We start from the raw sequence: 16,795 nt of genomic DNA, 5'->3' as shown, positions 1-16,795 counted from the left end.
GTGTAGCAAGCAGGGCATCTGGCCGCCGCCATGTCTGTGGTCGTGCGGGGAAATGCGCGCAATTACAAGCTTGCCGAAGCTACGTTCGCGCGCGCACGTTGCGTATGCTTGCACGCATGGGGCACCAGAGGAGCTATAGTTCAAGGCAAGAAGATCAATAGGGGGCTAGTTGATTAAGCATCTAAACTGTGAATTAACAAGCGCAAACGACTATACCCCTGTTACACGGGCACACTTAACCGCGGTTAACCCAGCTTTAACTGCGGTTACGTGGCAGCACAGATGCCGCACTATACCCTCGGACAGCTATATCAAAAGAAGTGAAGAGAGCGCGTGCACTGCTTTGATGGGTGCTGAAGATGCTCAAGCGCACGTTCGCCCGTAGCTCTGACTGCATCGCCGCAGAATGTTGTCGGCAAGTATTGTGCGCTAATTGTGGTTTAGCGTAACTGCAGTTAAGTGTGCCCGTGTAAAGGGCCGCCCACACTAGCGAGAAAACGCGCGTGGCACGCCGATCGCGGCAAGTAACAAAATGTCGCCGAAGCACAGTCAGCGCCACGAGCGCGTGCAGAGACACGCCCTTTATCTTCCCGCTTAACCGATTTATCGGCACGCCGGGCGCGTTTTCTCGCTAGTGTGGGCGGCCCTTAACAGGGGTATAACAGGGGTATAAGATGAGAAGAAGGGGACACGACAGAGCGCTTACTTAGAACTGTCAATTTAATAGAGCACGTAAAAAAAGTCAAGGTGGAAGTGAAAAAAGAGAAGAGAAAGATAGAAGTAAACTCTCAGCTGCCACTAAGACAACATGTTTAGCTCTAGAAATCGAAATAAAAAGTTTTAAGACAACAAAGTTGTAATGACTAGATGCTGAAAGCACCATATCCTAGAGTTCCTGTATAGGCTCCCTACGGGAGCCAGAGTTGCGTGTCTGTTTTCCACGTGCCGCCGCACCGCTGTTCGCCGAGATCCGATCACGTGAGGAGCCGGATCAGGTGCCGTGCAGGAAAGTAGACGTTGCACGCGCGCCGCCGTACGTACCCCTACTTCTGAGCGCGCCGCGCGCTTCGAACGCACGGCGCCGCTATTGGCCGAATTCGGTCACGTGAGGAGCAGGATCAACATGCCGTACAGGAAAGACGGCGCTACGGGCATGAACGCGCAACTCTGGCTCCCGTAGGGAGCCTATACAGGAACTCTACCATATCCCATGTCGGCAACATGAAGAAAAGAAGAAAAAGACGTGTAGTGGGCGCTACTGAAGTGATGGTGTTTTTTCTTATTGCTCACCAGAGGACACCATCATTTATAGAGGATTATATAAAAGGCGGCGCGTGAGATTAAAGGGCTTTTTTGGTTGTGGTCACGAGCTGGGCTGCTGTCACTTGGCCGTCGTCCGTTCCGAACGTTCCGAACATGGTGTCAGAAGTGGGATTTCGTCGTGGGGTTGCGGGATGACAAGCTCTCTGACCAGTTGTGTCGTTCTACGAGGCTCTCTGCGGAAGAAGCGCTCTGTCAGGCCCGTGTTCATGAGGACGCCGAAAAAGAGCGGCTGTCACGCTCCAGCGTTGCCCGCGGGAATACCGCCCCCGAAAACCTGAACGTCGACACCGCGAGACGCAAGAAGATAGCGACCAGTCAATCGGCACGCTATCACGGCAAATCTGAGCAGTCCGCCAGTTCAACTTGTGAGTATTTCGGACGTCACCCTCAATTGCGGAAAGATTGCCCAGCGCGGAAATCGTCTTGCCATTTCTGCAAGAAGCAGGGCCATTTTGCAGAAGTTTGCAAAGCTAAGAAGTGAAAAGAACTCTTGGGCTCCGTGGAGCTTCACGCAGTCAGCACACGGCATGCAAGATCAAAGCCATCAAGAATTTGATGCCACCAGAAGATATCAGCGGTGTACGCCGGTTGCTTGGGATGGCTAATCACATCGGACGGTTCATTCCACACCTTGCTGACGTTACCACACCAATTCGCTCTCTGTTAAACAAGAACAGCGTGTGGATGTGGGGTCCTAGCCAAGAGGAGGCTTTCGCCCGCCTCAAGTCACTGCTTAGCTCTGAAACATGCATGGCAAAGCACCACCCGCGATACCCTACCGTAGTATCTGCAGATGCCAGTTCTTATGGTTTGGGAGCCGTGCTGCTTCAAGAGCAACCTTCGGGGACTCGGCGGGCTGTCGCCTTTGCTTCCAGATCCCTCACTCCCACGGAGGGTCACTACAGTCAAACGGAGAAGGAGTCTCTAGCCGTAACGTGGGCCGTCTTACGGTTCGACCAATATATTCGTGGTCTGAACTTCGAGGTCGAGACAGATCACCTTCCTCTTGTCGCCCTTCTCGGGGGAAAGGACCTGGAGCTTTTGCCACCGCGGGTGCAACGCATGCGATTCAAGCTGATGCGTTATCAGTACGACATGAAGTATTACCGGGAAAGCTCTTGGCGACTGCCGACACACTCTCACGAGCACCTTGTGACGCGCCAGCTTCGAAAGAAGTAGGGAGTGTGGAACTCTTCATTGGCGAAGTCTTCAAAGACCTGCCGCCAGCGGTGGCGAGTCGACTGGAAGACGTCCGCCAGCACCAAACGCAAGATGGGGAGTGTTCCATGGTAGTAACTTACTGTGAAAGAGGTTGGCCCAGCAAAAACAAAGTGCCAGCTCACATTGCTCCGTATTGGAAGGAGAGAGAACGATTGAGCGTCTACAAAGGCGTGCTACTTCTAGATCGCCGCATCGTCATTCCGTCCGCTCTGCGACAGAGTATCCTGGCCTTACTGCACGAAGGGCACCAGGGCGTTCGCCGCTGTCAAGAACGCGCCAGAGAAAGCGTTTGGTGGCCGAACTGCAATTTACACATCGAACATCTTGTAGCCGAGTGTGCCAAATGCGCCGAAACTCGTGTGGTACACTCTGAGCCGATGATGCAGACTCCAACGCCAGAAAGACCGTGGCAGCGCCTCGGGATAGACCTTTTCCAGCTAAAAGGACGTGATTACGTTCTGATTGTAGACTACTACTCAAGGTTTCCTGAGGTCATCTCTCTCGTATCTACATCTGCGCAAGCAGTCATTTCGGCTGTCAAGAGTTGCATGGCTCGCTATGGGATCCCGGACGTCGTGCGGTCAGGTAACGGACCGCAGTTTGCATCTCACGAGTTTGCAAACTTTGCTCAGGCGTACGGATTTCGCCATGATACTAGCAGCCCGTGGTACCCCCAGAGTAACGGCGAAGTAGAGCGTATGGTGCGTACCGTGAAGGACGTGTTCGCAAAAAGTTCTGATCCGTACCTGGCCCTCCTAGCGTACCGAGACACACCTGGTGTCAATGGCGTGTCTCCTGCACAGTTGTTAATGGGGAGAAAACTCCAAACTCGACTTCCTGGTTTACCCGAACGACTTGAGCCAGCATCGCCCAGCCATCAGAACTTTAAGGCGAGAGATGCCGCAAACAAGTTACAGCAGGCAAAGAACTACAATCGCCGGCATAGTTCAAGTCCTCTGACTCCCTTGAAGTTGGGGGAGGACGTGTGGGTTAAGGACGTCAATTGCCGAGGCCGTATACTCAGCCCCGCTCAGCGACCACGGTCATATGTGGTGGAAACGCCCAGGGGCACTCTGCAGCGAAACCGTCAGCATCTTGTCCCCTTCTCAAACGGCCAAGCAGAAGAAGAACCGTCGGCTAGTTCACAGCAGTCTATGCCTGTTGAGGGTCAACGAGTACCATCGCAAGAGCCTCAGCAAGAAGGACTTCGGCTGAGACGCACACGTTGCGGTCGTGAGATTCGACCGCCAAGGCGATTGGACTTATAGATCTTAAGAGGAGATGTAGTGGGCGCTACTGAAGTGATGGTGTTTTTTCTTATTGCTCACCAGAGGACACCACCATTTATAGAGGATTATATAAGGGGCGGCGCGTGAGATTAAAGGGCTTTTTTGGTTGTGGTCACGAGCTGGGCTGCTGTCACTTGGCCGTCGTCCGTTCCGAACGTTCCGAACAAGACGCGCGCTACAGCCCACGCCAGGCCAACGCGAGGCGTCATGAACAGTTGATTTCTAAAGCTAAATATGTTGTCTTAGTGGCAGCTGAGAGTTTATTTCCAGCTTCTTCCTCTCCTTTTCCACTTCTACCCCGTCTTTCTCTACATGCTCTATTAAATTGGCAGCTGTATGTAAGCACTCTGTCCTGTTCCCTCTTCTCTTCTTAGTCATTTGCGCTTGTTAAGTCACAGTATAGAGTTCTAGGCTACGTTAGTTAAAGCGAGACAGGCATCGTCACTCCCTGTCAATGTTTCTAGACGGCCATTACAAATGAGGCTTTCGCGACAACCATCAGGTGCTATTTGCGAATTGCTTAATTCGTCTTAAAATCCATTTCCGTGTCTTTTAAAGCGATAGCTTTACAGGCGACATTTTTTGGAGATTTTGGCTCCGTCTCCCGTCGTCGCCGCGTTCCCGAGGAAGGGAAAAACCCTTCTTTTCTTCCCTCTTCCCGCGAGGAGAGCGAAGTCGGGACGTCCCGTTGGCCGTGCCTCGTGAGGAAAGCGGAGGCTTCCCGTCAATAATTGTGCGTCAGTTGGAGAATGTTCATGTCGTCTGCTTCAAAAGAGTTATTTTCAGACATTCCTCGCGTTATGCGAAATCCCACTTTGGCAGTATCCAGTCGCTACGCGTAATGTTGGATGGTCTTAGAAACTTCCACCGCGCTCACCCACTTCCTTCACGGATCACTGGTGGCAGTCGTCAGTGGAATCCACGACGCCAACCACGACGGCTGTGAGAATGAACCACGTCGCACCTCCGTCCTCACGTACGTGACCGCACCATTCCACCCGCATTGCGCGACCGGGCTACAGCTATCGATTGTTCCTTCGCACACTGGGCGCAAAAAAAAAAGAAAAAAAAAGACATGACTTTTTTTGCGCGATATTTGGGTGTCCGATGTGAAACTGCTCCCTTGAACACGTATAGACCAGGAAATAAGCGCCGGAATTTCGTTGTACTTCCTCTTTAAGGAAAGTCGCCTATTCAAAAATGCATGCACTGTATTTTGTCGCGACAGTATCTCGTGAATTGAAGCTAGCAAATCGAAACCGAAACGGTGGCAAAAAAGTACCCAAGATGATTTGCGCGGCACTACGCCGCCAGGATCGCTTCGATTTTGCGAGAGGTCTATCGTGGAAGTCCGTTCACAGCGACGCTTTTAGTCGCATACGTTGCCAATAGCTTTCGAAAGCATGCATGGTGCTTGGTTTTCTTATTTCCTCAAACCAAGAACACTTTCATTCGGGGAATGTAGATATTAGAGACCGTACACTGGGCTATGAATTACTAAACGTCATAATAGTGCATGCGCCAGACAGACATTCCCCTAAAAACACAATTTGCGCATAGAAGCTCGCAAAGGTTGCTTCTGTTTTTCTCACTGCAGAGCGAGTTTGGCCTTCTTAAGAAGATTTTGACAGCCTGGCAGCCACAGCAGCGTAGTCTGCCAACCGGGCGATTACTACTTCCGTCCGCCATTTTGTGGCTCTGACTCATAGGAACTCTATGCGATTTTTCGGGTATAAACGAGACAAAGAAGACGCCGTTTTTTATCGCAAAATCCGCTGCTTCTAGCGGACAACAAGCTCCGCCCATTGACCAAAATCTCGGTATAAACGGCTCTGCCTCGCTATGGGTAGTGCACGTACTACCCACGCGGTTTTGTGATTATTTGTATAGTGCATGGAGGCTTCGCATTACACATGCTTGCACCAGAAAAGCAAGTAGAAGTATGCTCACTCGTGGTTGTGAAAAAAAAAATTCCACTGGGCGGCGATACCAAAAGTTCTCGCCGCGAATAGTCTCGTAGTTACATTGGCTCCGTGTCGTATACTGCAAACTAAATTGGTGACTGAATCCGCGGTGTTTTCCGACGCATCACGCTTTCCCGCCGGGCCAGGACGATTCTTATTTTCAGATTGAAACACGAACCAGTTTGGTTGGCCCTGCGAAGGCGCGCTGCCCTGGCTCGCCTTTGGTCGCGGGCACCTTCATTCTTCGGATCATGGCTCGTAGTCATTCTGGCTGTTCTAGCTCCCCCATTCGCATAGAGTCGAGCATCCTTCTCCACCCTCGTAGGATTGGCCCTCAAACACCGCCATGCGCGGAGTCGAATCTCTCCCCAGTCATGTGAAGCCCGCGTCGCCACCATCGCTCTGCGTCGCACGCCAGTTCGACGACGTCGCACTTAGCTGCACTTTCTTCCTTCCGTGGGGACGCGCACACTCCTGCTGTTGCCTTGGCAACCCACTGAGTCATGACGATGATTGCACACCACCGATCGGCTGTCGTTACGGACCAAATAAGTAAAATATCTCCACGTTCGTCGTTACCGCGCGTCACAATTTATTTATAAAGTCGAATGGGTACAACGACGGAGATCCGAGGGCGCCTCTCGCCCTGGTTTCGTCTAGGACAACGACGAAACCATCTCAAACACTGGTGATCAACCCGTTTCTCCACGTGGAGTCAGTTCGGCACGCGAAATCTTTATCTGCTATACGCCTGCTTTGCAAAGCGACCCTGTCAGGCGACCTCTTCGACGGCCTTGAGAGCGCTGACGTTCTTGATGTGTCCGAACACGTTGAGGAAGAGTGCCTCGGTGATGGGCAGCCGGTGCTTCACCTCGTACGGGTCCACGTTATCGTCAGACACGAGTGTGTTCACCCACACCTGCGGTTTGAAAAAAAGAAAAAAAAAACAATTGAAGGACGGAGTCAGTATAGTGCTCTAGTGCCTGCCCACTGAAATTGTTTTTACACCCTTAAGGGTATACATTAGCTCGTTACAGGGCCCACACGATAGCAGCCGCAGTCACACTGCGGATGCTATCTGACGGCCCTATTGCATTGGTCGTACAGAAACTGTTCAGATATGTTCGATGCATGCACAAGTATGTAACAGACCTGCTTCGAACATGATTGAGACGTGTTCGCAGATGAGGATGTCACCAGTCCTGCAGCTAACCCCGTGTATTTCGTCATCATGTACGAACAATGTGAATGCAGCTTAGGGGCGTTAAAGAAACACCCTTGGGGGATGATGCCGAACATTCTGAAAATAGTATCCTGGTGACCTTCGCAAAAAAAAGAGTTCTTTTTCTTTTACAAAAAAAAAACAAACAAAAAACAACAAGTTTACAAGCAAAAAGTACCACCTTCAGTTGCGCGTGCACGAAAACCATATATGCGAACGCAATAAAGCATGCTCGGTACGGTAATCAGGAATCAACTGCTTTACACGATCGAAAGTTGAAATACACTCATAGGCAGATGACCGGGTCCACAGCTGCGAAGTTCACAAGTACGTCACTCTCCAATATCTCACATAAAGCGTAACATCTTGAAGCTCGAGGAATGTACCTCACATGATCCCAGTCCCGCCCATATACACACGCACACAGAGCAGGGTGGTATGTGTGAAAGGGCAAGGCTTGATTGGTCCAGCGAGTGCCAATGCGGAGCACAAGTTCGTCTGCCACTTTTGCAGGGGGTTGTGGTGACGTCAAAAACACGTCGAGCTCTGATTGGCTCCGGTTGGAAGGATAGTGGGTTGACCTCGAGGCAGCTTGCTTTGAGGTCTGCCCACTATCCTTCAATCGGAGCCAAACCGAGCTTGGCGTTCTGACGTCACTCCAACCCCAGCAAAAGTAGCAGACGAACACAAGTTAGGCGATGCGTGGTTATCTCCGAAGGAGGGTTGACGGGTTTGCGAGGTTTTCAAGCATGTTGCGCAAGGCCTGCCAACAGAGCAAAGCGACGTCGCCTGAGTTCCCCGGACACCGCACATGTGAAGCGCAGCAATTCGAGTTTTCGATTCGTAACTTTCGGCAATGGCACCAAGATGGCGGCGCGCCCACTAGCCAGTCGTGGCATCTTCTGCGTGCGTATACGTGCCTTGTAGGAGTCGGCTCCGACGTCGATTCTGCACGAGAAGAGCCGCCCGATCCGGATGTCGGCATGCAGTCCGTTGCCCTTCTGCTCCGGAGACCCGTCGTACACGTACACCCTGTTCTCCGCGAGGACGGGCTGGAGAACCAGCAGTGCCTCGGCGTTCTCCGTGTCGCCCTTAGCGAACGTGATTTTGAAGCTGCGCAGCCAAAGAGCTCATAATGGGCAGGAGGCGGCGTCCGTATTCTTCGTAACTTTTAGTGCGAGGTGTAACAGAAGCAGGCGCGGCCAATGAGACGATTCTTTTCCAATGTTTCGCATTTTTTTATACTCCGTTTCACCTTATGTTGTACCACAGCGAAGGCTAGAAGCACGAGCTCAAAGCGTTGGCAGCTGCCCTTGGAGCACGAGAGCTTGTGCCACCGGGATGTGCCCTAGAGCAAGGAGCTCGCGCTTGTAGCCTTTCTTGCGGTACAACACAAGGTGAAACAGAGTATACCAGAGTCTAGTGTAATTTTCATTATGATTAGAAAACTCAACTAACGGACGCCGCCATGTTAGTAGGGGGCGAACAATCGCGCTGCTATGGCATTGCCGTGGCAGCGCGGTTGTTTGCCCCATATATATATGGGGGCGTCCACTGAATCGGTGTCGAACAGGTGAGATTTGGAGACAGACTTGCCTGACCAGAAGGAAGGCGGTGTGCGGCAGACGCTCTCGGCATCGCGCCAGTAGCGCCGTCGAGCGAGTCGTCATAGCGCGGCTTTGGAAAACGAGCGTATGAGGCGTCGTATACGCATGAACGCTGAGAATGGCACTGCGGGTTGAGGAAGCCGTATACAAGCCCTGCTTCAAGCAGGCGTTCGTTTTCCTCGGCCGTGATGAGAATGCTTGTTTGCAAGGAAACCTTTTTGGCGTGCCGATCGAGTCGAAAGCTAGCCGCGACGGAGGGCAGCCAAAGCAGACCGCAGGCACGGTGCAGACGCAGCCTAAACCTATGAGGTAGCCGACCCAGCGGGGAGCAGAGGATATGAGCTTGGATGAGAGCGCGTCGGTGGCGTCGGTGCATGAGGCAATCTGGGATTGAGTTCTTTTTCCGGCGTCGCTGAACGTGACGTCATGCCGGGTCCTTGTCAATGTTACTAGATTACCTCAGTTGTGGAACTCCCGCGGATGGGGGTATCCCCCTCGCTCACTTCAGTCCGCTTCCCGTCGTTCAAAGCGCCATCTAGATTTTCGTTTACGAACTCTGTGTTCCATAAAGTACGGTGCAACGCCATCTAGACGCAGCAGTTCGAAACGTACGTATTTCATAGAATACACTGCAGCTACTATAGGAGCCGTCCGGCGCATTGAACGGTGGGAGGCGAGTCGTGGTGAGTGAGAGGGGGGGGGGGGGGGGGGGGTTACTGCTCGTGCATGCAGCGTCTATGAGCAGTTCCATAACTTAGCTAATCTAATAATGTTGCCTTGTCAGCAGCGGAAATATCATATACCAAGATAGATTCACGTCACTACGAACCGTCTCTAGACGCCGCCATTTTGATGCGCCCAGAGTGCATCACTATTAGCGCGCTGGATACTTCTCGCTCCTCTGATTGACTGAACTGATAGGAAAAGCTGAAATTTGTGTTGCAAATGAATTATGGCACTGGATGCCTGCTTGAGCTGACGACTCGAGAGACGGTTAACAGCCATAGAAATCACTCGCAGCCCAAGAAACGAATCATCCTTTCTTCTTTTTTTTTTGCTCCGTTATTCATTCTTATCAGCTAATAATGGAACATCACAGGTTACAGTAACAACAGGCCCGCAAATCGCAACGCCCAACGTCTATTTTTTTTCTTCTTTTCCTTAAGGTTTTAGTGATTATGCAGAAATCTAGAGTGTCAACTCTCCCACAAAGCACTCAGTAGTAAGGCAATGGCTGCAACTTACACAGGAGGAACTCGGCGAATGACGATACTGATAATATGCTTAGACCTAAAATATACTATCTGCGTTGTGGCAGTGAACACGTGACGTTTCACCATGCACAGTGCAGCAGCGCAGACGGCTCTTATTTTAGGTCTTCGTCTTCATAGATTTCGCCATGGAAAGTTGTCGGCGATCGGGGGGCGACGGGCAGGACAACGACGGGCGGAGCGGTCATCGTCGCGGTCTTCTTTGATTTCCGCGGCGGGGGTCCGAGTTCAGGAGCTTGCCCTTGAAGACGGCGGCTGGCACGATGCTCTGAGTCTTCAACGGAAGGTCGTCGGGAAATGGGGTTGTTGACCGAGTTCTTCTAGGGGTACGCTGCACGGGTTTTGTACCCCGCACCTCCACCAGAAATGTCACGAATTAAGGCGACGAGAAAGCAAAGAGTAAACTGAAAATAAAGGTTTAATGGGCGAACTTGTGCCAACCAAAAAAGAAGTAAGGGAAGAGCGTCGAGGCAGCAGAAAAGCAGGTGGCGATTCGGCGGCGAAGCAGAGCGGGAGCGAGACTGAGACTGACTCGACAAGGTCGCGGGCAGCTGCTTATCTACCGTGCGTCACTATCTCGAAAGTTCGGCAAGGAAGGTTCGAGCGTCGCGCGCTCGGGGCGAGGATGAACTGGCACTTTCGAGAATAACAAAGCAGAGGGAAAGTTACGTCTGCTGCGAGAATGACCGGGAATCTTCTAGAAGACCGTGACCAAGCGTTGCCTTCTCGGCTCTGCGGGCGGCAATATTATCAGATCCGTCATTCGTCGAGCTCCCCTCTATAAATTGCAGCCATTGGTTGTCCCCAGTGCTTAGCCGGAGAGTGGCCGCTCCGGATATTTTTAGCGTCCTATGGGGGACGAAAATTAAATTCCGAAAACTTACGTCTTAGAATGAAGCGGTGGGGTTCCTTGAATGTAGTAGCACTGGCCAACATCCAACATGATCTGTCTCGACGCTGGGGCGTCCTGAAGCAAACGGACGGGCAAAGCAATACGTGTACGTGAATATCTCGAATTGTAAGAATGTCCGCTCTAATTACTTAACATATATAGACAATTAAAGCGCGCCTGCGTCACAGCTTTCCTTGACAGTGTACGGAAAGTGTATCACTCTAAGGAGGTCTTAGCGAATTGTTCCGATAACGATACCCGATGCTCTAGCGGCGCCTTTGCGCATGCAAAATATCGTTATCGGAGGTATCGGACCGATCAGCTAAAGCTCATCTCTATAATCGATTGGTCGCAGCCAACGAATGAAGATGGCCCGTAAACGATATGGCTCGAAGACACTTATCTGCCCAAAGAGAACGAGCGTGTAAAACGCTGCACATTGTCCCTGCACACTTTGGGTTTAGGGCTGATCTGTGATTGGGCACTGGCAGCTTGAGGAACGCCAGGGCGTGGTTTATTATAATCACGCCTCTTTGGTTTTTTTTCCCCCTCCCTTTGGTTGGCCAGTCGGCCAATCACTGGGGAGGGAAAAGGGTAGCTCAATTTGTCGCCTCTTCTCGCCTATCATCTGCTACGGCCGGGAATTCGATACCACCATTTCCAATAATATTTTTTAGGAGCCGGTAGAGGGCGCTGCACGTTTTGCAAAAGATCAATTTTCAGCGCAGGTAGAGGACTCACGCTGCGGTGGAAGATGAGACTGGCCTGCTTTACGTTCGGGGGCTTGCTGGTCCAGTGTTTCGGGTGCTGCGGCAACGTACCCGGAAAGAATGATCGTTAATCACGCGCGCGATCTCGCCTTCCCTTTGTTCGCTGGGTTCGCGCCACGGACCAGCCCAGATTCTGGCCGGCAGTGCGCGTTAAAATGAACGATTATTCAGACTCAAAAGTCGGATGCGGCGCTTAAAATCGGAGCACTTTTTCCCCTTGGCTGTCTTTGGTAGGAATGCAGGCACGAGTTGTGCTGTCGAGAAGAAACCTACGTAAGCTTTGTCAAAAGAGTGGACATAACATGCTTGGTGTTGAGCGAGGAAGCTGCTTAACTCTCGGCGGCACTACGCAGTTCTAGTAGTTTTTCGCAGCTCTAGGGGGATTTAATTCTTCACGTTTTAGTGACACAGTTCCATTTGTTCTCTACAAGCGTCTCCTTTAAATGTGTCGGAAAGTTTTTAACATGCATCTTTTTTATGACACTCAGTTTCACGCTCTAAAACTCCCTCGTGCATACCGCAACGGAATGCGCTCAGGGCGCCAATAATTGTTTTCAATCTGTTTGGGCAGTTAAGACTAGACCTTTTGCAATTACGACTAATATTTTTGTTTGTATTATTAAAGAATATCAATATCAATGATTGATGTTCCGAGTGTATGATGGTACACTATCCACTCATTGACTTGTGCGAATTCTGCGAATATGTCGAAGCTTCTATCATATTTGTTGAATTTAAATTATGGACGGAGAATGGATTGAGTAGGTAAATCAACACCACAGCTCCGTTCGATGCTAAATAGTACACTGACGTCTCGCTATTATAGATGCCTCCGTTCCCAAAGCGCCCACAATTTGAGGTGTTTATTATAATATTACACAAATACATGCATTCACCCACTAGAATGAACAGTTTGGCTAGTTGGTATATATTCATAATGAAAATTCATTCATGATGAAAATGCTGAAAATATAATCATGATGAAAATTCACGATGAAAAACACCGCCTTTCTCATGGGATAAGTGGAGTCGGCTCGAGATATGGGGTCGATGTCGTATTTTTAGCCCGCAATAAACTAAACTGGATTGTCATCGCGGTAAAAAAAAATCGCGCAAACATAAGCAGTCAAACAGACAACAGTGAATTCGACATTAAGCACGACATGAAGTTCGTACCTTGCAAAGAGGGTACAGTCTACGAAATCCCATTCTCCTGTGGACACTCATTCATCGGACAAACTGGGAGATGACTTCCGACTGCGCGAACATGCGCAGTCGGAAGTCATGCGAACATGAAGAACATGCGCTTTTAATGAAGGCGGGCAATATGCTCCGCCTTCATTAAAGGGGCGGTGCAACGATATTAAACTGGAATGTTTTTCACTTTACACGAGCTTACTATCACTAGTGGGACTCAAGGATACTCGCACGCAACGCCACTGGCCAAGAAACGCCTTTGTTGCGGTCTAATTTCAAGGACAAAACCGAGTGTTTTCATTCAATCTCTCCTTCGCAAAACCTGATGACGTAGCTGGGCGGTAGCAGTACCGCCCAGTGACGATATTTGAATGCGGCTCATAGATTGGACCCGAGCATGGCGTGGACATTCGATTCCGGCTCGTGATAATCGATAGCTCGAGAAACATTCGGGTAGTGTCCTGTGTCCAATCGCTGCAATGACGATAACAGCCGAACCATAACAATGTCTAGAACTCAGCGCGTGTCCTGTGCTTTGCCAACCCCAGCGCGTGGCTATGATCAACATTGGCGGCATATAATCGGCTCCAGATCACGCGGCCGCCTGTTCTGGGTGCGAGTTGAGGGAGTAACTCTGCTCGTTTTTATTTTTTTTTTTCTGTGACTTTGATTGCGTGTGGTGAAAAACAAACGGGTATTTCATAGGTCATTAACGTCAGGGATCCGTTCTAAGCGGTATTTGCGCAAAATACAAAAATCGTTGCATCGCCCCTTTAAAAGGCGGAGCATATTGCCATTTATCAATGCATTGCCGTGACTGCGGCAGTGGACTGCGGTTCAGACACACAAATATTGTTTACAGACATCAAGCTCAGTTGTCTAGGGAGATAGCTGAGTCCTAACATGTGGCAAATAAGAAAACGACGTGCGGGAGCCAACGAACTGTGAACCTCTGGAACAATGAGTTGGCCTCTTTGGATTTTGGGTAAATTCTAATTTGAAGAAATAAGAAAGAAGAAGCGGCCCCACAGCAAAAGAAAAAGAAGACATTATGCCCACGTAATCAAGGTTTTTTTTCTTCTTTATGATAAGGAAGTTGATATAGTCAGCGCCTTCTCCTGTGTGTTCTCTCCTCTTTGTCCTGTGTTTTCGCGCTGTTCTACGTCACGTATTTACCCAGTTTGTCCCAGAAATTATCTTTATTGATATTAACTTGGTCCACATTAGCAGGATATGGCTGTATCTGGAAAAACTGTTCTGATGGGCGTACGTTATTAACGCCACCAAAAAAACAAATAGTCCTGGACTACTCTGGCACCTTCTCAGTAACACGATGGATCGATAAAATGGAAATACACGTTAGTATTTCCCATCAGGTCACATTCTGGTACAATCCATCATTTTTGTCTTCGCTCAGGATCACGAGAAAGAACCCTTGGCTTGCTTCTTTTTGGCCGGTTCTTCGCTACCATTTCGGATCATGCTATCTTTTCTATATATATATATATTTGGTGATCACGTGCTGTCGGTGCTAAGTACAACCCTAGTACTCTGGAAGCACTTACATAAGGGTGCCTTGATGCCCTCCTCAGGCTCGTAACATAAGTAGTGATACGAACCTAAGAAAGACATTGAGACGCCCTCTGCGGAGCGTAAGTTCGTCTGCTTCTTTTGCAGGGGTTGTAGTGACGTCAGAGAGACGCTGAGCTCTGATTGGCTCTGACCGAAGAATGGTGGGTAGACCTCAAATAAAGCTGCCTCGAGGTCAACCCACTATCCTTCATTAAGAACCAATCAGAGCTCGGTGCTCTGAAGTTGCCACAACCCCTGCTAAAAAAGCGGACGAACTTGCGCTCCACATTGTCACCGAGAACTTAAGATACGCAGGATGTGGCGAGTACCGAGCGTCTTATTACCAGTCACCAGCCAGTGAGGGTGTCGCATAAGTCAATAAAAAGTCCTAAGAACAAATCCCGAAGCAATAAGCGCGATGGCGATAGCCCACGCCCCACGTTTCTTTAGCTGTCGGCGACCAGAGTTCACGAGGTTCTGGCTTTAGACGTCCCTTTCTTGCCCCCGTAGAACCTTCTCTGAGAGACCCGTCCGGAACGCGGATGGACGGCTTACGCTAATGCTGCAGACGCGGATGTTCTTCACGGTCACGTTCTTGTCGATGCAGATGAACTGCCCCTGTCCGTAGAAGACCTTGTGGTTGTAAGGCGGAAGGGTTTGGCCATTGACCGCCATGTGGAACTCCTTCTCGAGGACGGCCACGTCCATGGTGAACGGTTCGCCCAGGGCGAAGGGGAACTGGGTTTCCAGCTGCTCCTCCAGCCAGACTCCCTCCTGCTTGGTGCGCCTCACCATCTGCTTCTCGCCTTCGAACTGGCACCGTATTCCTACCAGCACGTCGTCGTGCACGTCCGGGGAGCGGAGGACGCTGATGACCAACCTAGAGACATTTGCCGCAACGTCTGATACAGTCACTGACGGCTTGAGAAATACAGGGTAGGCTGCAGCCTCGAACATCGATATATTATCGCTTCTCACCAAATAGACCCTTCTCAAAATTCAGTGCCATCTGGTGACTCCAAAAGTAGCTTCACTTTCGACAAGCTAATGTCGGTCATGAAGTCGTACGTCATCTCATCTGGCACCGTCCCCTTTTGCACTTCAATTGGAGAGGACAATTGTTTCTTCGATCGTCTCATAATTTCGTCTTGATTTGTTTCAGTTTCGATGCTGCAAATGCGTAAGGACTGACCAGTACAAAGGGGTGACCCATATAAGCACCTGACTAAATTTCCGCCATAAAAAAGGCATTAGAGCTAAGCTTGTGCCAGGCCTATTCGGAGCAAGTTCGTCTGCTTCTTTTGCAGGGGTTGTGGTGGCGCCAGAACGCGGAGCTCGGATCGTCTTTGATTGAAGGATAGTGGGTAGACCTCAAGGCAGCTTGCTTCGAGGTCTACCCACTATCCTTTAATCAGAGCCAATCAGAGCTCCGCGTTCTCACGTCACCCCAGTTTGTCTGCAAAAGAAGCACACAAACTTTCGCTCCGCATTGACTGGACCACATTCCGAAATAACGCTTACGCAGCCGCTTCATGTAATTCGTACGTCGTGTCGTACTGACGTCTCGAACGCATACAGGCCTGATATATTTTCTCCACTTGGTAGTGCCCTCAACGTCTCCCTTCATCTGCCTCGGAAAGGCCGCCATTAGTTTGGCACAGATGCCCTACACAGAGATAGATGGATGGATGGATGCTAACGGCTGTACCTTTTAAAACGGGTGTTAGCTTGCTCCACCTAGCCAAGAGCCAAACGTATTATTTCCCTACTTCGCCAATTTGCTTACCCTATGCAATGTCGTAAGTATCATCGAGATAATCTTTGGGAGATCGAAAAAAAAACTAAAACTATTTTTCTGCTTCTTCCCCCGGCGAGGGAGTCGCCAATTTTCCTCTGGTCTAACCTAGTCGGCGTTACCCCGGCACCGGGCGAACTGGGAGAAAGGGTTGAGATTTTGGGCCGGAGCCACGCGGGAGGGAGTCCCAATTTTCCTTTGTACCGCCTGTCGCCAGCTGTGTCAATTAGTTGTACGACGTTCATGCACTTATCGTCCATTTTTGTTTTCATTTTTGTCCGCAAACCCCAGCGCTCCGGCAAAATCTGTAGCCCCCCCCCCCCCCCCCCCCCCCAGGAAGGGCGGGAGCAAGCCCCGTGCGCCTCAACACATGTTATATTGTCTCGCCTTCCCCTTGGCATACGACACAGCGCATGTCCATAACTTCATACTTTGTCCTATATGTCCTAGTCCTCAATACTCACGTACTAGCCTTAAAGAACAACGAGCTCACCCGTGAATTATCAGACCAATATTCCTTCCTTATCTCCTGTAGTCGTGCCCTATACACTGTTAAAGCTGATTTTCCCTGCATTCTTTTCTCCCCCATCTTTATCTAGGCTTCTTTTACTTCCCTTTTTACGGAGGTAGTCTGCTCTGCACCAGCATTGGACCGCTGGTATTTGAATTTCA

The 16,795-nt window shown here is 50.3% G+C and overlaps 1 protein-coding gene across 1 annotated transcript in view; it reads right to left on the bottom strand.

Moving 5' to 3' along the window:
- Nucleotides 1-6,373: 6,373 nt before the first annotated feature.
- LOC8037716 overlaps nt 6,374-16,795 on the bottom strand; it is a gene marked incomplete at its 5' end in the record, with an annotated part of 28,239 nt that continues 17,817 nt past the window's right edge. Inside the window, 5 exons of the mRNA XM_040210999.2 lie at nt 6,374-6,716; nt 7,940-8,132; nt 10,782-10,864; nt 11,531-11,596; nt 14,884-15,208. Of these exons, the coding sequence (XP_040066933.2) occupies nt 6,570-6,716; nt 7,940-8,132; nt 10,782-10,864; nt 11,531-11,596; nt 14,884-15,208 (814 nt within the window). The remainder of the gene's footprint in view (nt 6,717-7,939; nt 8,133-10,781; nt 10,865-11,530; nt 11,597-14,883; nt 15,209-16,795) is intronic.

Source organism: Ixodes scapularis, unplaced genomic scaffold, assembly GCF_016920785.2.
Source record: "Ixodes scapularis isolate PalLabHiFi unplaced genomic scaffold, ASM1692078v2 PGA_scaffold10__122_contigs__length_95168666, whole genome shotgun sequence".
NCBI lineage: Eukaryota > Metazoa > Arthropoda > Arachnida > Ixodida > Ixodidae > Ixodes > Ixodes scapularis.
This window is presented reverse-complemented; position numbering and strand designations above follow the sequence as displayed.